General features: G+C 38.3%; 1 protein-coding gene across 6 annotated transcripts; it reads left to right on the forward strand.

Moving 5' to 3' along the window:
• Positions 1-793: 793 nt before the first annotated feature.
• Positions 794-15,935, forward strand: pum1 (pumilio RNA-binding family member 1). Of its 6 annotated transcripts, none has more exons than XM_027175723.2 (22): positions 794-950; positions 6,401-6,714; positions 6,852-6,920; positions 7,030-7,135; positions 7,222-7,409; positions 7,589-7,758; positions 7,847-8,090; positions 8,775-8,868; positions 9,015-9,116; positions 9,217-9,359; positions 10,196-10,334; positions 10,469-10,597; positions 10,756-11,052; positions 11,266-11,502; positions 11,593-11,860; positions 12,089-12,218; positions 13,021-13,155; positions 13,259-13,396; positions 13,566-13,691; positions 13,820-13,941; positions 14,242-14,434; positions 14,582-15,935. In XM_027175723.2, exons 2-22 carry the CDS (start codon positions 6,412-6,414, stop codon positions 14,711-14,713), a joined length of 3,465 nt encoding a protein of 1,154 aa, XP_027031524.1. In that variant the 5' UTR covers positions 794-950; positions 6,401-6,411; the 3' UTR covers positions 14,714-15,935. The 6 variants fall into 6 exon arrangements, with proteins under 6 accessions (XP_027031524.1, XP_027031528.1, XP_027031529.1 ...); XM_027175727.2 differs by having other exon boundaries at positions 10,756-11,046; XM_027175728.2 differs by having other exon boundaries at positions 7,625-7,758.
• The last annotated feature ends 5,630 nt before the right edge of the window (positions 15,936-21,565 follow it).

A 21,565-nucleotide genomic window follows, 5' to 3' on the forward strand; every position in this document is an offset into this window, starting at 1 on the left:
CCTGTATTCAAAATATCACTTGAGGTCAAATATAACTTGTTTTTGCTTTGTATATGTGAGATTGTTCTCTTTGCAGTTATTTTTTTGTGTATACTTTTATTTTGGTAATAAGCCAATCAGTTTCAACGCCACATCGATGGTATGGTTACAAACCCAGCTTTGGAGATGAAATTCATATGAAATGTCCCCCTAACTCCCATTTCCCAGTGTTGAATAACAGCTGGGCAACACTGCTTCCTCTTTTCCAGCTAAATAAGGCTGTACATTGTGTCAGTAATATCCAGTCTATATGAAACAGAAAACACAGCTGGGGAACATTCAATGCCGTGGTTGCATTTTACTGCTCCTGGTGCCTCTCTCTCTCTCTCTCTCTCTCTCTCTCTCTCTCTCTCTCACACACACACACACACACATATACATATACACACACACATACACACACATATATATATATATATATATATATATATATATATATATATATATATATATATATATATATAATGTGAACCAGGAGCAATAAAATATTATATATACACAATACAAATAAAAATGGATATGTCATATAATAGTGTTATGAAGAATCCACCATAACAAAAAATGAGAACAGCACTGTATGTGTGTGTTTAAAGGGGAGTCCTACAACGTTTATGGCGGTTCATTAGTTAATAACAACTCAGTACGCTGCTCATTGTCGAAGAAGGCACTGTTTAAAGTTATAACGCACTTCATACCACGTTAATAAGCGTCTCATACCGTGTGCGTCTTTTCTCGGCGATAACAAAGAACTGAGCGCGCGACACTCCCCTCGTCGCGCACGTTCCCTTTCGCTCTTACCCATGATGCCTCGCGTTCGCCTGCTTGGAGCGAGTCGCCATGTTGTTGGTGTGAAAGCTAAGGAGCCGCAGCAACCCGGGGCTGAAATCCGTCACCATCCGCATTCTCCACCTGTGAGTAAGACAATGTGGTAGATTTACAGGGTCGTACAGACGCGTTGCACCGTATTGTGCGGTTATTTGTGAGAAGTGAAGTCGTTAACGGTGGATACGAAGCGAGATATTTGGAGGTGTCGCCTCCCCTCCTCCTCCCTCCGGTTCGCTCCTGCTGTTGTGCCGCTTCTTCCTGTCCAGACATCTCGGGCCTTTTGTTAGCAGCAGGAGGGACCTGTAGCATAGCGCAAAGCCGGCTGTCCAGGTATCGTTTTAACGGTTATATAACAGTGAATTTTGTGTTTTAGACTCGTGTTTTTGTGCCGTTGTGTTTTTTCCTCTTTAAGTAGCACGTTTGTAGAGGAAGCAGCGCAGGCCGTGTGTTTATTAGTCAGGTTCAAACAGACGCTTGTTTTATAGCTTGGGCTCTCGACAGACTTCACAAATATATAAAAATGTTCAAATGTTCTTTAAAAACTATTTTTATTTGGGACTAAACCGGTATTTTTATGAGCTCAGTGGCGGTTGCTATGTGCCGTGTTTTTGCCTGGCAGCTAACGCTAATGCTAACGCTAGCTGTCGAGTTTGTTAGGTCGATTTTGACAAAGACGTTCACTCGAGTATCACCGCGTCTGTTTGGATATTTCTGTATATCCAGCACAATTGTATTCCGTTTTTCTATTAGAAAGTTTAACGACGTTTTTAGATAATGATTAACCCCGTTGTGGTTTCAGTATCTACTTCCGGGAGGCGTATTGAAGGGGGGAGAACAACCGACCTCGGTGTGGTGTTTTCCGGGCTTTTTTCCCCCCTCTCCGCCTGGTGTTTTTGTTCTTATCTACACACTTTTAACAAACTCTATAGTCACCCTGACGTACTTTAAAGTTATTTTTCAGCATCAGACTGTCGTTAAAAAATTGTATTAGGGTTGGTTCGATATATCAGAAATGTATCGCGGTATTTTTAGGCGTTTTACGATATACTTATAGATCGCGGTATTTATTTTGGACAATAGAGATGCAGAGGCAGCAATATGAGCACAAATTTAAAGCTATTAGGAAAAAATACCTTTTATCAATACCCAACTCTGCTAGTTTATAATCTAAACATGTGGGTTTTTTTTTTTTTAAGTGAAATGGAGGCAGACCACATCCTGGAGGAAAAAAAGTATTCAGACGATTTGTCACTGTATAAAAGGTTGTAAAGTCACTCATGTCTCCTGGGTATTCTTTTGCATAGCATTGCATCAGGCTCAATGTTGTTGCTCCATTTACAATATTTGAGGTTGTATTTTCATAGCTGTAATTTGCACTAACAATCAGCTTTTTAGCACTAGAGTTTTGTACCCTTAATCTTAATAGTTATATTTGTGCTTAAATTCACTCAATATATAAACAATCAACCTACAAATTTCAGATATCTGCCTTTGTGGGCTTTTAACGTTTGCTTCCACTTCAAAAATGCATCACTTGAGTTGTTTTTTATTGTCCTGATGTTTAAACTAGGATATCTTGCGCTTTACTACAGTGCTGGGTTATTACAACAGGGTATGTGTACAACGTTTATTTATTTATTTATTTTATTGTTTTTGCTGTAGTCTGTGAGTGTGAGGTGTTCATGGTGGTTACTTATACCTTGTAACTTAGCTGTTAATTTATGTGCAGACGAGGATTGTGTTTTTGTCTTAAACACCAAACTAAAACGAATGCTCATGATTTTGACTAAATTGCTGCTTTACAGATTAATCGTTTTATCTGAAAATCTTTCCAGTCTGTGATTATGATAACACATTATACTGAGTTCTCAGTAACGTGAGTTTTACACTTGACCTTTACCCCTTTCTTTCCCTTTTTGGTCATGCCGTGGGTTCAGGATGATGAGTTATGATAGTGATGTGTAATGAAACTCAACAGATGCATGCTTGGTTTCCTTTTAAACTCGCACACTTTTCAGGGGGAATTCCTGTAAAATTCTGTGCGATCTATGATTACCATTGCAACTGTTAAAAAAAAAATTTCACACGTTAGTCCATTGTGTCCATTTACATTTGTTAATTTGACCCTCACGTTTATCTAGAGCAACTTAAGAGTGAGGCAGGTAAACTGCTTTTACCAGTTTATCTTGAGTATTCTGAAATGATTCCAGCATATAGGATTGTAAGCGCGAGCAGATTTTCTGTTGCACAATGGAAACAATACACGAAAAAGTGTTCACCTTGTGTCATTTTTGGGGGTTTTTTCTGCCAAATTACCTTCTGGAATGAACATTATACTGCTCAAAAACATAACAGAAAAAGGTTTTGTTGGAAACTTGAAGGTTAAAAGGTTTGAATCTGGCAAAGATATTATTTCTGGCTAATTACCAAGTAAACAAATCTGTCGTAAACACAGTGATTCACTGAGCCATTTGAGCTGTGAGCACAAGAGTTTTAGCAATGCCTGTTATTAAAAAAAAACAAAAAACTAGTATTTTCTTTATCTATCTCACTTTGTATTAGCGGTCATATTAGAACAGCTAAAAAGAGCAGTGTTTCACACTTGGGGTGGTAAGAACAGTAAAGGATTAAAACAAATCCTCTATATGTTTTCCAGAGCATTATTATAACGTAGTGGTAGTGTTGAACAAAAGCATTGGAAGTAAAATTTATCATCTTATTAACTTGCAGTACCAGAGTGAGTCACAACAGTGCAAAACATGTTTGTTTTGAAATCCTTTTTTAAGAAATGCTTAAAGCTTGGTCACTAATTAAAACCAGCTCCATTAATCAGCAGAAACTCTTGTGCACTGGTTATCTTTTTTTTTTCTGGGAAATTTGACACACTCTTCCTGGATGACTGAAAACAGAAAGGAAAAAGTAGACATTATTTGTGTAAAAGAAATCAAGTTTTTTGAGGTCAAGGAAGTTGCAGTATTTGCCATTGTTTAGAAATGTATGAACCTGGAGTGGAGAGTCCACCCTGCACACTTCTTGCAGTAGCAATTAAGTATTTGGAACAAAGCAAAGCTACAAATTTGCCATGTTGTTAAACTGGAATTGTGCATACTGGTTAGTGCAGTTCTTTGGAGGAGGAAAAAAATACAAATGTAATTTTTCTCTTTTACTAATGTTTTTTAATCAACCTACAGTTAACTTTATAACGTCATAGTCCTGTTTAATAATTTTTTATCTACAGATCTTTCTTAAATTAATTGCTCAACAAAGACTGATATCTACAAGATATCTGCCTTTTTTGGGTGATAGGGAAATCTCTGCTTGTCCTTGCAAAATGTCACCAAATAATTTTTTTAGCTTTAGTGTTTACATTTTTTTTTTTTCATTTTTATTTTTGCCTAGTCTTTTTGAGGCGATTTGGGATAAAATGGTTTTTAATGTGCATAGTATGCTATTGTAATGTTTACAGTATACTTGATGTTTGAAAGCCATGTTTTCCTTTTTTTTTTTTTGAGTAACAATACAGTGCTTTAATGTTGTTGAACAAGGCCATCAAGTTTTCCAATCAAAAGGCTTCAGAAGGCTTCTAAGGTATTTTAGACCATGTGAACTTTTAATGTTTAGGTTATTTAATTGTATTAAGTAAACATTTGTTAACATTTTTAAATGTTAAATATTGGTGTTCTTTTGTTATTACAGCAAATAGTATTTTAACTTTATGCACATTTTCAGAGCTATTGGGAAATTATGCTGCTCAGAAAACTGCCTTCTACCAGAGCATGTGCTCAGTTCACTAATCTCCCATGTGTAGGCTGAATGAATATCCTTAGTATTGCACCTGTTATAAAAACCAGTGTTGTCTCGGTTTAGGGCCTTAAATCAAATGGCTGGAACATTATCATAAGTTAAATATATTTTTGTATGATGTAACCTATTGACATTATTTTGTTCCATGAGATCATTTGCGTTCTGATGTAGTTGGTTGTAGTAAACAGGTCAGTAATAATTTATTTACTTGATTCACACAGAGTTAATAAATTTCAGTTATTCGAAAAAGATAAATTCAGAAGAAATGAAGACTTGTACCACTTCTGCTTTCTTAAGTCATTAGTCCTCTCTCGCTAATTTCCTGCCTTGTCTTTTTTTCCTTTTCTCTTCGTTTCTTCTTTTTAATAGTGACCTAATAAAGATAAGTAATTTATGATGAACAGTCATTGCTGCTTGTAAAGTTCAACTCCAAAATAAAAACAGAAAGATTACTTCATCCGTTTTTAATGTTGCCTTATTGTTCAAGGCGATTGCGTTTAAGCAAAATTGATTGTTTAAACACTTTTAAAATAGACAAATGTTTTGCATAGGGTTACTTGTTCAAATGTTAAATGCACATGCACAAAATATGGCCATAATCTGAGTAGGTGTGTCTCCAATAAGCTGTTCATTTTAAATAGTGTACTAGGTTTGGTCAGTGTAAACAGGCTTAGTCTCAACTAAAGTTATTTTAACCCACAAAGTTCATTGAGGGTGTTTTCCCATGTATATGCAGTAATATTAAATGTAACTCAGCTTGGTAATATACAAATGCTCTGTTGATGCATTGATTTCTTGTACTTTTTGAGATTGGAGATTATTGTAAAATAACTGGAACTAACCCTAGGACTGCATTGTTAAAGAAATCATACTGCTTATGAGACAAGATGCCAGTTATGTAGGGGTTTTCTTTAGAGATGGCTCAGTGGCTCAGGGCTACATGTGGATGAAAAGATTAAAAGGCCCAGGGGAGGGGGCCTGCTCCAAGTATCTAGTGTCTGTTGGTGTTATGACATGAAAATTCAATACACCAGTCAAGATCTGCTCTTACTTTTATTTCTGTTGTAGCATATGCCAAGATAAGTTTCTATTTTGTCTTCTCTGCCTGTGTTTGGGAAAGTGTGCAGTAACTAATGCTATATATGCCTGGGCAAAAGGCTACCTCAACATTCAACCGCATTTTGATGTAGCTATATAGTATTGTATGAATTGTGGTGCGAATAGTTGAGTTATAGTGGAGTACATGTATTTATCTTGCTTGCTTTCAGATTTAAGCTTTCATAATGTGATATGATGCTTAATGATTAGTAATAAATGACCATATTTGTGTTAGATTGGCATGGCAGAATACGTGCTTAAAAGTAAGCTCTTAGCAGATCAGTTCAGTGGATTTGACCGACATTTAGTGATGATCTGTTAATTGCTCTGCCTTGTGCATGGTGTGAGTGTGAGCAGTGCTCCATATTATCCACTATTATAGTAATGTTGCTAAATTCTAAATTTTCTAAACATGCTGATTCCAAAGCTCTCTCTGACATTTAGTTTTCAAAGTTGAAACATCCTCTCTTCAGTGAGTGTATTTGTTTGAAACATTTGAGATTTACATTTTGAGAACTAAAACTAAGCAGCAGAACTTGGGGTTTATTTCAATCATGACTGTTCCTAAATGTTAGTAATCTGATTTTGTTTTTTTCCTATTTTCACATTACATATATCTCATGCTGCTTTGCAGGCTCTGGTGGAATGAGCGTAGCGTGCTTGTTAAAGAGAAAAGCTGTGCTCTGGCAGGATTCGTTCAGCCCCCACCTCAGACTGCCTCCTCCTGACAGGCCATTACAAAATATGCCTGTGGTGCTGAGTCCCGCGGGCCATGCCCCTCAGCCCGGCCCTGCTCCACAAGCTCCACCCCCTACCCAGGGGGCAGGGCGTTCTCAAGATGATGCCATGGTAGATTACTTTTTTCAGCGGCAACATGGTGATCAACCTGGCTACAACAATGGCAAACACCGCTGGCCTACTGGAGATAACATCCATGCTGACAACCAGGTTAGCTCTTCTGCACTGTACACAAACCTGTCTGGTTCTCATCATTAATGGAATGTTTTTATTCTTGCTTTTTTATTATTTTTATTTTATTTATTTTTTTGAAATGTTCTATGCACTTTTGTGTGCGTGTCTCTTAGGTTCGGTCAATGGATGAACTCAACCATGATTTTCAGGCACTTGCTCTGGAGGGAAGAGTCATGGGAGAGGTTAGAGTCCACGTATTCACTAATCATCTCACTACCCACTTTTGTTTTCATATTTTAAGGGGGGTTTATTTTTTCCTTATATTTATATATAACTTTGGTACTCCCACAGCAGCTCCTCACAGGAAAGAAATTTTGGGAATCTGACGATTCAGGGAAGGATGGACCAAAAGGAATCTTTCTGGACCAGTGGAGAGACAGTGCCTGGGGCGCGTCTGGTAATTGCTGTGCACTTGTGTGTTTAATGAATTGAGAGAACCTTAATGTTTATTTTGAACAATCTTTGTATCTGTGTGATGCACAGATCATTCAGTGTCACAGCCGATTATGGTGCAGCGTCGGCCAGGTCAGGGATTCCATGGCGTTGGGGAGGCAGGGTCTGTGCTGTCTCCTCGTTCTGAGAGTGGTGGTTTAGGAGTCTCTATGGTGGAATATGTTTTGAGCTCATCCCCTGCTGAGAAACTTGACTCTTGTCTACGTAAAGGAGCTTTTGTGAGTTTTTACTTTTCACTAAAACTTTTTACTTTTTTTTTTTTTTTTTTTTTTTTTTTTTTTTTTTTTGATGATAGCTGTTTCTTTCAAGCTACTTTCTTTAAATTCTTAGTTCTTTAAAACATCATTGTCCTTTCAGTTGTTAAATGTTTGTTTTATCATCTCTGCTCTTCTGTTAGGGAGCTAGAGATGCTGAAACTGATGATGCTGAAAAGAGAGCAGAGGCAAAACCAAAAACCACATTTGACCCAGAGAGAAAAGAGTTGAAGGAATCTGAGCCTGATCCTATGGACAACCCAAACGGACTACCCAGTCAGAACGGTCTTGATGTTGACGTGAAGGACTTCAGGTACAACCCAAACAGTGCTTGTAGTATCAATCATGTTCAATTCTTTTGGAACTGTTTTAAGCATTCTATTCCATCACCCTTGTTTCAGTCGTACTCCTGGTAACTGTCCTCCTGCTGGTCCTGAGGTGGAGCTGGGCGGACCTGAAATGACTGGAGGAACAGGACCAAAACCACCTGAAGAGTTCCAGAATGTTGAGCCCCAAAACGTGACCCTGGATCCCATGGAATCTGTGTCCATGGAGACTTTGCAGTTTGATTATACTGGCAGCCAACTGCCTCTTGACTCCACAGCAGCTACTGTTGGCCTTTTTGATTACAACTCCCCTCAGCAGGTTAAAGTCCTTTCTTATCAATCTCTTAATATTTTGCATTTTGTTTGTGTGTGTTTTATTTGAAATACATGTATTTTGAACATTTGGTTTATACTTTTTAAGCTGAACTGCTGAAATTGAAATACCATGGGCCTGCAGGCTGCTAGTTAGATAAAGGGCATTAGCATATGGAAATAGCATTTGCTACCGTTACCTTTACTAGTGACCCGGTTAGATTTTTTTGCTTTGTTTTCCAAACCTAACTGCTGAGTAAAATGTTTCTTGCTACCTCATACATGGCTAGTCTTGAAAATTTAATTTCATGAAGATGGACAAAGAAGCTCGAAGTGAAAAAGATATCTGTAAGAATGACCAATGGTCTTTTCCTGTTTTCACCTCCCCGTGTTCAGACTCCATTCGTGTCACTGGCATTTTCTTAGCTGAAAGAATTCACTTATATTCACCGTGCACTGTGGTGTGTGTGGGTTTTTTTTTGTGTGTATATTTTTTTTGATGAGTGTGTAAAATCTGCAATGTTGGGTTTTTATCCACTGTAAATTGTTCATGCTGTCCTGACCTTATTGTTAATTATTTATCGGCATCCATTTTTGGCAGTAAATGTTTTATTTATTTTTAATTCTCAGACTGCATACAGAGATTTTTTTTTAACATGAGTGTTAATTTATGTATTTTGAACTGTTTCAGCTGTTTCAGAGGCCCAGTGCTCTGGCTGTGCAGCAGCTCACAGCCGCACAGCAGCAGCAATATGCCATTGCTGCTGCCCAGCAGCCGCACATTGGTGAGTGTGTATGTCTGTAATTCAAGTTCAGTTATTAGAATAATTTGTCATTGGCTGGACAAATTAATGGATATACAACCTTCTCCCATAGTGTCCCAGAACTTCTTTGTCATAAAGGTTTTTTTTTTTTTGGTTGTGTGTTTCAGGATTGGCTCCTGCTGCGTTTATGCCGAACCCTTACATTATTAGTGCTGCCCCGCCTGGCACAGACCCTTATGCTGCTGGCCTTGCTGCTGCTGCCACTCTTGGTATGAGGAGTGAAATATCCCTGTTAATGTTAATAGTTGACCCCAGTAAATTACTTGATAAGTATGGGGTTTAATTTATGTGTGTTTGTGCATGCTACAGGTCCAGCAGTGATGCCCCATCAGTATTATGGTGTAACTCCATGGGGTGTGTATCCAGCAAACTTGTTTCAGCAGCAGGCTCCTGCCCCCTCCAACTCTGGCAATCAGCAGCCAAATGCACAGACCCAGCAGAATCAACAGCAGGTGTGGAATTCAGTCCAGAACTGTTTGTAGTCCTGGTTTTTTTTTTTAATCCCATTCACCTGTTTGTAATATTTTCTAACATCCTTTATTTTCTCAAATAAAAATAAATTAGCCTTGGCTAATAAATTAAGCCATGGCTACCAAGACTAAGATAAAACGTATTTGGAAGATGAATTAGTTACTGCAGTAAACACACAACAGAGCATCGCATGAGACACCTGCCGTGTCCATAGTCACAAGCTAATCGGTGTCGCTTTTCTTTGTTTGGTCTTAGGCGATCCTAATCCCTATGCACACCTAGTGCATTTGGGTGGTTCTTGGTGTTTTCATGCTTTTCCATACATGTGCACAATTTTATTTGTTGTGTGTAGATTCAAGTTTTCTTGCTCTTTGGTAAAGAAAAAAGTGCTGTTCTATATAACCGGATAACCTTTTGCGATGTGCATTTTCCAGTAATTTTATACATTGTGGGGATTAAACTAAGTACTTCCAAATTAGTAGCAAGCTAAAAAAAATCCTAGCATTTTAGCTAAAACAGTAGAACTTGTTGAAGCTGAAGGAATTCTCATTGCTATGAATTGTCAGTGTGCTGCAGTTAGTGTTTACTCAGTGGCCATGGGGTTATGTCTTCAATGTTTATTATTATTGTGAGCAGTCAAAGGCTAGTGGAGGGAAAAGATTACTGTTATGATTCCTGTGGCTTGGTATTACTAGCTGGACTAAAAATCTGTGATGGATGTACAAGTTGGATATTTGGTGGTGTTTAAGCAAAGTTAATTGACCATTTTCTGTTCCTATGCTACTTCTACATTGCTTAAAGTATATGTGCTCTTCAGGTAATGCGAACTGGAGGTAACCAACGACCCCTGACCCCAAGCCAGGGTCAGCAGGGCCAACAGACAGACCAGCTTGTAGCAGCTGCAGCAGTGAACTCTGCATTGGCATTTGGCCAAGGTTTGGCGGCCGGTGTTCCTGGTGAGTGTAGGGTGTTGGGTTTTTTTTTGTTTGTTTGTTTTTTTCCCCTTTTTCTTTTCTTTTTCTTTTGCTCGTGACATTATTTAATTAGATTAGCTTAGCAGTTAAACATTGCAATTGTACCTATCTCCCAGGCTACCCTGTGCTTGCTCCAGCTGCATATTATGATCAGACTGGTGCTCTTGTAGTCAATACGGGAGCTCGCAGTGGTCCTGTCCGACTCATGGCTCCAGCTTCTGTCATCATCAGCCCTACTGCCGCCGGTATGCATTTCAGCTTGATGTTTTTTTTCAGTCATCTATCTATCGGATTACTGTGCATTATAGCGTCAGTTGAAATATGACGATCACCTTCAGTTTCATTTTGATCTGTATAATCTTTCCATCTGTCCCTCTTGGTCTTTTGGACTCCATTCTTACAGTGGCTGCAGCTGCTGCCTCTGCCAGTGGAGCTAATGCAGGCCTAGGTGGTGCGGCTAATGGGGCATTTCGTGCACTGAGTTCCCAGCAGGCTCCAGGTCAGCAGGGTGCTGGGGCTCTTGGTGGAAGCTCCTTCTATGGGAGTGGTTCTCCAAGTTCCTCTTCGCAGAGCTCATCCCTGTTCTCTCAAGGTTCTGCTCAGCCAGGAAGTTCCTCTCTTGGATTCAATGCTAACCCATCCTCGTCCCTTGGAGCTACACTGGGTGCAACACTTGGAGGTTTTGGAACAGCAGGTGTGTGTAAGTGTGTGTGAGAGAATCCAAGAGACACACCAAGACCTCGCATACTAGTGTATATATTGTACTGTACAAACTTTGCATATGGTCACATGTTCATGTCCCCTGCAATGTCTCAGAAATGCACAGCAAGCCTTAACATTTCATAGACTTATTTCAGAAATGGTTCTGAATGTTTAGCAGAAACCTGATTAATGTCTATATGTCTGTCTGCAGTTGCTAACTCTAGCTCCAGTGGCTCTCGTCGGGACTCTCTGACTGGCAGTTCTGACTTGTACAAGCGTAACCCCAGCAGCCTAACTCCTATTGGCCATGGAGGCTTCTACAACGGACTTGGTTTTAGCTCTTCCCCTGGCCCTGTTGGCATGCCACTTCCCACTCAAGCTCCCTCACATTCTCTAACTCCTCCACCTTCCCTTTCAACCCATGGATCCTCCAGCAGTCTCAATCTTGGTGTGTACTATTTTGAAAAAGCTTTAAAAGTAATTATGCTTTTATTTTCTCGTTATTTTATTGAAAAATATTGTGATTTCTTCCTTGCAGGGGGACTGACCAATGGCAGTGGACGCTTCATTTCCGCTGCTCCTGGAGCTGAGGCAAAGTACCGCAATGCTACCACTGGTTCCTCCCTCTTCAGCCCCAGCAGCCAGCTGTTCCCGTCATCACGCCTTCGTTACAGCATGTCTGATGTGATGCCATCTGGGCGCAGCCGTCTGCTTGAGGACTTCCGCAACAACCGCTACCCTAACCTCCAACTGCGTGAGATTGCAGGCCATGTGATGGAGTTCTCTCAGGACCAGCATGGCTCTAGGTGTGCATTTATCCATGTACTTTTTTAAATGACTATTTTTTGTGTTATATGTCTAAATGTATATAACAGAGGGACTATAGATCTGTTTAAAACCAATACAGCAATTTCCAGTAAAGCAACTAAACCTGGGTTTTTACTAAGTTTGCTCCAACAGTTGTTTGAATAGCTCCCCATACATGGCACATGCTGTACAAATGCATGCATGAAATACTTTGTGTGTATGTTCAGGTTTATTCAGCTAAAATTGGAAAGAGCAAGTTCTGCAGAGCGTCAGTTGGTCTTTAGTGAGATTCTGCAGGCTGCCTACCAACTCATGGTTGATGTTTTTGGAAATTATGTCATTCAGAAGTTCTTTGAGGTAAGTCAAAGTTTCCTTTTGTTCTTAAGGTCTAACATATCCTTAGTTTTGTGGTCTGTAATTACAGCCTTAAATTTAATTGCCGTTGTCTCCTGTTTGTGACAGTTTTAATAAGTTAAATAGATGGTCTTCTTGATGTTCTCAAGTTAAATAGAGTTAGATAGAAACTAATAATAGTGTAATGTAGCATGCGGTTACAAGAACACTGATGTAAACATTGCTTTGCACACCATTTGTTATAATCTCCAAGCAGTAATCTGTAGGCTGGTTTGTTAATGTTGTCTTTCAGCTTTGTATCACTTGAACATATTCACTAGTAAAATGGCAGTAATGACTGATCTTACATGTTAGTTTTGTAAGTTTTATGAACACTTTTTTTTCTTTCTTTTTTCTTTTTTTAAAGAATTTGCAAACATTAGCATCATGAAGAATGAATGAGGGCTCTACTTGTTGGGCACAGTGTGGAGTTTCGATAGTGTTTCTCAGCTGAAGCCCCGTTTGCCCCAAAATCATTACTCTGGCCATGCAGTGAGGCTATTGAAATATGGGATTGTAAATCTAAGTTAATTAAATGGCAATTTGTCAGTGTTTTAAAGTATGTAACTAATTAGCTTAGAAAAAATGACGATCTGTCTGTGCTATCGATAATCAAGTTTAATTAGGGGTTCTCAGATATAATTCCAATGAGATCATGCAGGTATTGCTACTGGACTACATTAGATCAAGATTAGTAATATTAGATCAGTCAAGGTGGTTCCAATCTTAATGTTGTGTACAAATTACATCATGTGCATTTGTATAGTTCGGCAGTCTGGATCAGAAGCTGGCTCTTGCTGAGCGGATTCGTGGCCACGTACTGTCTCTGGCTCTGCAGATGTATGGATGCAGGGTGATCCAGAAAGCTCTAGAGTTCATCCCCTCTGATCAACAAGTTATTGTAAGTGCACACTTTCATGCCACCTTAAACTTCCACTTATAATCCTCAGAAGAATTTAATTAATGGATGTCTTGAGTGATGATTTTGTTGATGTGTGATGCAGAGTGATATGGTACGAGAGCTGGATGGCCATGTGCTGAAGTGCGTGAAGGATCAGAATGGGAACCATGTAGTACAAAAGTGCATTGAGTGTGTGCAGCCCCATGCTCTCCAGTTCATCATTGATGCTTTCAAGGGACAGGTGGGTCACCATAGCAACTGGCCACAGACTATGGTTAAATGTCAGGTTTACATAAAGCCCCCAGAGGAGTGTGTGTAAATGGATTTTCCTTTGATGTTATAACGGTGATTGAAGTGGCTCTCAAAGATAAAAGGCATTTGTGTGTATTTACTGTGCATGTGTTGTGCAGGTGTTTGCTCTGTCCACGCACCCCTATGGCTGTAGAGTGATCCAGCGTATTTTGGAGCACTGTCTTCCTGAGCAGACACTGCCAATACTGGAAGAGCTCCACCAACACACTGAGCAACTGGTTCAAGTAAGCAACATTTTGTCCTGCAACTGAAGCTCTGTTATCAGAATGTAATTACTGTATGTATTTATCCTTTTGCACTCCTTTTTACTGTGCATAGGCAATAATTTTCTATAATCTTTTACTGCATGTAGGATCAGTATGGCAACTATGTAATTCAGCATGTGCTGGAACATGGCCGTGCCGAAGACAAGAGCAAGATTGTCTCTGAGATCAGAGGAAATGTTTTGGGACTCAGCCAGCACAAGTTTGCCAGGTAATTAACAAACACCAGGAGAGACAGCTACAACACACAGACTTACCCTTTTTTCAAACTGGCAGTGATGCAACTTGACACAACATGCTGCTGGTATGAATGTGGATTTAGGAAACAACATCAGTGAGTCGAATAGATGTGAGTTCGGCTCATTAAGTTTTTCTAAACAGTATGGTGGAATTTCTTGCATCAGTACCTCTGTGGTGTAATCTCGGGTTAACAGTATCTACGCCATGTCATCAAATACACAGGACAGTGTCATTTAGGCTGTTGTAAATAAAACTGTCTCCCTCTCTGCAGTAATGTAGTGGAGAAGTGTGTGACACACTCACTGCGTGCGGAACGGGCCATGCTGATTGATGAAGTGTGCAGTATGGCGGACGGGCCCCACAGTGCCTTATACACTATGATGAAGGACCAGTACGCCAACTACGTCGTGCAAAAAATGATTGACGTTGCTGAGCCGACACAGCGCAAGATAGTAATGCACAAGGTGAAAAATTCATCCTGACCGATTACCTTTCATTGCAAATGCATTTCTGATCTCTGTATTTCCTTCCCAGGTTTCCTTTGAACTGTCTTTGCAGCTTCTCTTTATAGTGCTTCCCTGCCCAATGTTAATGGTTGCCTGTTTGTTTAGATTCGGCCTCATATTGGAACCCTGCGGAAGTACACGTACGGGAAGCACATTCTGGCCAAGTTGGAGAAGTACTACATGAAGAATGGTGTAGACCTGGGCCCACTTTGTGCTCCACCCAACGGCATCATGTAAATTTTCCTCTTGATGCTTTGAGGAGAGGGTGTTCACACCCAGCTAAGAGCTGTTGGTGTCTGGGATCATTGTAAAGCCTCTAGTTTTGCAGAATGCTCTTCTCTCTCTCTCCCCCCCCCCCCTCCCTCCAGTTCCTTGTGAGCTTGTTCTTGTTATCTTTATTCACCTAGTCCTTTCCCACTACTACTAAAAACTTTGTTCCTCTTCTGTTTCTGTATGTATGAGATGACAATATTTGATTTGATCCCAGTTTGAATCATGGAGGCTTCTGCATTTAAACTTTATTGCTATTACACACATTTCTAACACACCTTCATAACAAACACATTACATGCTAACCCACTCTATTGCTAACATGGTGCAGACATTTAGCATGGGAGACGTTTTTGGTCTTGCTTCTATAAATATTTAGTGCATACTTGGTGTAGAACTTTGCATATATATAAATATATATATATAAAACTTTGTAGTTTTTTCTGGTTTTTGATGTCCAATCTGTACCTATAATTACCCTAGTAGTGATTACATACTTCTAATTGTATAATTGTACATTTGTAAACCTTGGCTAATGTAAATGTGGACTCGCTTCTACAGCCCTTTTTGGTATGAGAACGATTTAAAAAAACAAAACGGGGAAAAAAAAAGAATCTTGTGCATTTCAGTGTAAATTCTCACCATTTTGGTTGTTGTTTGAGTTATGAGTTGTTGTATATTGTAAATTGTAATATCAGATTTTTGTTGGTTTTGAAGCCCTTTGGATTAAAATGGCATAGATGTACAAAGAAGACAAACATGGGCACTCTGCTTTTAGCCATTCACCAGCCATTTTTTCACATTTGCTCATCCCCCCTTTTTTTAAGATCTTTTATAGTCCCTCCCTTGCTCTGGGGCAGATAGCAGCGAGCGTGTGTATGTGTGTGATGCGTAGATTGCCCTGGTTGCAAGGTGTGTACAGATTTGCCATTCTTTTGTCTACTTGTAAGTGATTGTAACATTTTGATTTGGAACACTCTGCGGTGTATATTTAAACAGCCTTGTGTATATTTCCTATGATCTCTTTATGCGAGCACACTTGTAACCATAATGTGTATAGTTAACAGATGCTGTGTGTGCTTTCTGCCTGGGCAACTATTTTTTGTAACTCCAGTTGTAGATTGTCTCTAAACAATGTGTGATCTTTATTTTGAAACAAAACATGGATAAAAATCTCAAAATTTAAAAATGTCCCTGACTCTTCTTTTTATTCTTCTGATGATTCATTTTACAGTATAATGATTGTTTGCTTTACTGCTGCCATTTTGTGGTTCTTAAGTAGTTTCTTTTACTACTATAAACTATGTGCATGCCTTTATTTGATACGAGTGTGTACATATAAATCATAATCCTATGAATACATGATTAAATATTATCTTTACACTTGAGTGTAATTCTCTGTCTGCTACAATGAAGATAAACAGTATAAACTCACAACACAACCTAGATCTTTTAACATATTCTGGCACTACTGCAGACTTGAGCAGTGCCATAATCCGCTCCTTGATGTTTGCTTATGCAAAATTAACGAGGTTATTGGTCTAGTTTACTAGACAGCTTAATGGTGTATAGCTGCAAGTTGTTAGACACTTTTGTGATAGTGGCTTTTTAGAACCAGTGTTTAATGAACAAATAACCATTAGGTGTTTATGTACACTTAAATGATCAATAACCCACCTTCCTCTCATTTAAAGCATGTACAAACCCAATAACTCCTAAAACATTCGTAAGAAAATATTGAACATTAAAAACCTGAAATTTTTGCTTCTGGACTTTTGATGAGGTTTCACAAAAAAAAAAAAGATGCAAATGTCTTGCATAAACCTGGAACAAAACGTCATCTGGCCCTTAGGCACTACCACACAATCATCTCGTGGAAACAACCTTGTAGAATGATACAATATAATTTCTTTGAGTAGATCATGTTCTGAGAAGTGTCTGTAGCTTGTGGATGCCCTGTATAGCACATCTGTGTTCTGCAGACAGCTATTATAGTGAGGATGTACTAAACTGACTTTTTCAAGTGAACAGTTTCTATATTCATTTGTTCTTTAAAACTGTCTCTAGTTCCAATATCATTTGTAAAAAAATAAATAAATAAATAAAAATTGAGTAGTCCCATAGTTGAAAACATTTTTCCGTTTCTGAAAGGCATATTGGTAAGAATTGTTAAAAGGGTTGAAAACTAACAGATGGACATTATGTGAATTGAAATGCGGTCGATAATAAACACTGGCATGCTACAGGTGTGGAAAATAATTTCAACCTTCTGATTCTGAAATTCTTTCTTTCTTAAGCACAACAAAATTCTACAATTTAGTCTATGTTCTGAGACCATGAGAATAATATTGTTTATGCAGCTCTAAGGAGGGTAATGTTATTAAATAGTGTAGTTGTGCCTTAGAACTGTATGTGTGTGTGTGTGCGCTTATTTGTTAAACCTTAAAGCAGCCATATCAATGTGTGTGCAACAGCCACTAGCTTTGTGACTTTATCTGAAATATTATAAATAAAAAAATCAGAGGAATTTTTGAGGGTCTGATCTGCAGCCACTGCTGACCATACCTGACAGCCCCATTTAAGCAACGATCCATTAAGTTTCCAATTCCCTCCATCATAAGATGTTTGCAGTAACAAAACTATCTAATGCTATAAACTCATTATACTGCAGAACTGATATGGGCTCAGAACTCAAATCTGATTGGTCAGAAGGTGTTGATGAATTTTCTATAAAAGCAGCTCTGACAGTGGTACAAGGTGCAAGGCATATGAAAGGGTTATATTAATGTGCTCATAATACCTGTATGTTATTTTTATTTACTGTGGTAGAAAAAGAAAAAAGAAAAATTTACTCTTAAAAGTAAATAAAACATAAACTTCACTCCATCCTATCTTTGATTGCTAACTTACAATATCATGCCCCATCATGTTTTATTCCTTATATACAGACATAACTTGCTCAATGTTAGAAAGCCATCATCCGTTATGACAAAAAATAAACTAACAGAACAAAAATAAATAATACAAAATGCACTTGGATTGCGAACTAAAGAGTAAACTGTGAGCTATCTGTGTAAACTGTGAGATGTGCCCTTGTGTGAGTTTACACAGAGGAAAGGGGCAGATTTTGATTGACAGCCATCACACAAGATCATTATCATATAAGGTCACAAGGCCCGTAACCTACATGATGATGCACCACCAACGATTGTGAAAATTGATCAGCAAGAACTGACAGAAGGCGTTTTGCTGTGGTGGTGAACGTTAGCAAAGGAAAACTGGATGCATTTGCCAGTATTTTATTTGCACAGCTCTACCACCAGGGGTTGGGAGTGGTCATGGTACATCTGAAGCTATTCTTTGTGTACAATATTTTTTTCACCACTGAAACCATTTGTACTCATACAAACTCTTATTTGATGCTTGTCTTTCAGACTCATTTGCAGAATTGCCAACATTTTGTGTTAACATTGGAATTTTACTATTTTGCAAGTCATTGTAGTCATTTTACTACTTGGATATACAAACCCGATTCCAAAAAAGTTGGGACACTGTACAAATTGTGAATAAAAAGGAATGCAATAATTTACAAAACTCATAAACTTATATTTTATTCACAATAGAAAATAGATAACAAATAGATAACGTATCAAATGTTGAAAGTGAGACATTTTGAAATGTCATACCAAATATTGACTCATTTTGCATTTCATGAGAGCTACACATTCCAAAAAAGTAGGGACAGGTAGCAATAAGAGGCCGAAAAAGTTAAATGTACATATAAGGAACAGCTGGAGGACCAATTTGCAAATTATTAGGTCAATTGGCAACATGATTGGGTATAAAAAGAGCCTCTCAGAGTGGCAGTGTCTCTCAGAAGTCAAGATGAGCAGAGGATCACCAATTCCCCCAATGCTGCGGTGAAAAATAGTGGCGCAATATCAGAAAGGAGTTTCTCAGAGAAAATTTGCAGAGTTTGACGTTATCATCATTTACAGTGCATAAAATCATCCAAAGTTTTAGAGAATCTGGAACAATCTCTGTGTGTAAGGGTCAAGGCTGGAAATCCATACCCGTGATGTATGGATGCCCGTGATCTTCAGGCCCTTAAACGGCACTGCATCACATACAGGAATGCTACTGTAATGGAAATCACAACATGGGCCCAGGAAAACTTCCAGAAAACATTGTCGGTGAACAAAATCCACCGTGCCATTCGCCGTTGCTGGCTAAAACTCTATAGGTCAAAAAGGAAGCCATATGAAACATGATCAAACATGATCCAGAAGCACAGCCGTTTTCTCTGGGCCAAAGCTCATTTAAAATGTTCTGTGGTCAGACGAATCGAAATTTGAAGTTCTTTTTGGAAAACTGGGACACCATGTCATCCGGACTAAAGAGGACAAGGACAACCCAAGTTATCAGCACTCAGTTCAGAAGTCTGCATTTCTGATGGTATGGGGTTGCATGAGTGCGTGTGGCATGGGCAGCTTACACATCTGGGAAGGCACCATCAATGCTGAAAGTATATCCAAGTTCTAGAACAACATATGCTCCCATCCAGATGTCGTCTCTTCCAGGGAAGACCTTGCATTTTCCAATGCCAGACCATATACTGCATCAATTACAACATCATGGCTGCGTAGAAGGAGGATCCAGGTACTGAAATGGCCAGCCTGCAGTCCAGATCTTTCACCCATAGAAAGCATTTGAGGCATCATAAAGAGGAAGATGCGACAAAGAAGACCTAAGACAGTTGAACAACTAGAAGCCTGTATTAGACAAGAATGGGACAACATTCCTATTCCTAAACTTGAGCAACTTGTTTCCTCAGTCCCCAGATGTTTGCAGACTGTAATAAAAAGAAGAGGGGATGCCACACAGTGGTAAACATGGCCTTGTCCCAACTTTGTTGAGATGTATTGATGCCATGAATCTTAAAATCAACTTATTTTTCCCTTAAAATGGTACATTTTCTCAGTTTAAACATTTGATATGTCATACATGTTGTATTCTGAATAAAATATTGAAATTTGAAACTTCCACGTTATTGCATTCTTTTTTATTCACAATTTGTACAGTCTCCCAACTTTTTTGGAATCGAGTTTGTACAGTATGTTTAGATGCTCATGCTCTTAATCTGAAAAGTGGGATTTGCTCCAAACAAGACACAAACTTCTCAAAATAAAACTACTTAAAGAATACCTTTTTTCACCAAAGGTCAGTACAAATAAGAATTAAAAGTGTAACCTTATAAAAAGCTTTCAATTACATAACAGGCCATAAAACCCCAGCCAGCTGGAAAGCCTCAGTATGTGACATCCATAGAGAAATGAGCCGATATGCCAAGACATCAATTCCCACAAGAAACATTCTGTCACATGCATCCTTGGAAAAATATGCACTTTTTCGTTGATATTTCCCTCCTATTTTTAATACTTGAAGTAGGGCCTAAAGACGTTACCTGGTGTGAACATTTAACTGTTATATAATTCCATCTGTATACATTATATTTGATGACAGCATTCACCATGGTGAGAAAAACTCCTTATAAACCCCATCATGATGGTTCTGCAATAAACTGACTGAAAGGCTGTGCTAAATCAAATAACTTGATAAAGCAACTTTGGGATGTGGTTGAATGAAAGGTTCACAACATGTATGTCCAGCTAACAAATCAGTCTTTGGGGTGTTTAACACCCCTGGTGATTAATCTCCCTATCTCTAGACAACTATTACTAGAGCCATACATCAGATACCAGGGTATTGGATACTCTGCAATCTACAAAAATCCATACTGTGGTTCTGTTCATCATGTCTACCTTCATTCTGAAGTATTCACTGCAAATTATTTGAAATAATTAGCAATGCATTATGGACTTATAAAAAAAGTTTTCAATCTTTAATTCCATCCTGGAATAAATCCATCTAAAAGTCATTAATAATCATACAATAAGCAGCTCTGGAAAACCATTCATTGTTTCTCTGAGCTTTCAGAAATGAGCTCCATAGACCTCTGCAACAATAAACTTTAATATTTGGCTAAACACAGTGTACATTAGACGTCTGGTAGGGAAGAAACCAAACTGTTTAGAGAAAGTTCACAGAAGAAAGTCAAATTCCGAACAGAGCTAAAAAATTTTATTAATTTAATCCTGTTTTAAAATTTTAACAATAAAGTCTGTTTGTAAAAAGAACAAAATGTAAATGAAAAATGTAAAAACTCTGTAGATTGTTGTGTGGTGCACATGTAACCCATAGCATGAGATAATAGTGTTAATATTAATTATGATATAAGTATTTGTTACAAGTTGTTTATGGTACAATATAGAGAATTTATTTTGCTTCAGCATCAGCACAATTATCTTGGTGACTGGGTGCCAATGCCACAATGTGTAAGTAATTACCTATTCTTAATAGTGCATGGATCGTAATGTTATCCAACAGTTACATTTAACCAATCATCAGGGAAATAAAGCTATAAATCAATTCCAATTTTTGTTTACAATTTATTTTTCTATTTGGCTTAATACAGTAAACCTTTACGTTCAACAGAGTATTTTTTCATTACTTTCTGCTAATGTTGTGGAATTTGAAAAGCAATCCATAGTTTTGGAAAGACTGGAAAGTCTAGGTAACACATTTTAGCCCATTTTGTCCATGCTTTGTTTCACCAGGTGATTAAGAGGTTGACGAAGGTTAGTCCATTTTCCTCATTTGAAGTTATTTGTTTCTAACAGTGCATCATTCCTACTGTAGGGATTACTATTGGACTCATCTTGTAATGTTTTTTTTAATTTTGTCATTTTTAGGCATCAG

This window comes from Tachysurus fulvidraco, chromosome 24 (assembly GCF_022655615.1).
Source record: "Tachysurus fulvidraco isolate hzauxx_2018 chromosome 24, HZAU_PFXX_2.0, whole genome shotgun sequence".
NCBI lineage: Eukaryota > Metazoa > Chordata > Actinopteri > Siluriformes > Bagridae > Tachysurus > Tachysurus fulvidraco.

Coding starts and splice junctions, on each gene's coding strand:
- pum1 (XM_027175723.2), top strand. CDS start 6,412: ATGAGCGTAGCGTGCTTGTTAAAGAGAAAAGCTGTGCTCTGGCAGGAT. Junction 7,136..7,221: donor CAGTGCCTGGGGCGCGTCTG/GTAATTGCTGTG, acceptor TGTGATGCACAG/ATCATTCAGTGTCACAGCCG. Junction 12,219..13,020: donor TCATTCAGAAGTTCTTTGAG/GTAAGTCAAAGT, acceptor GCATTTGTATAG/TTCGGCAGTCTGGATCAGAA.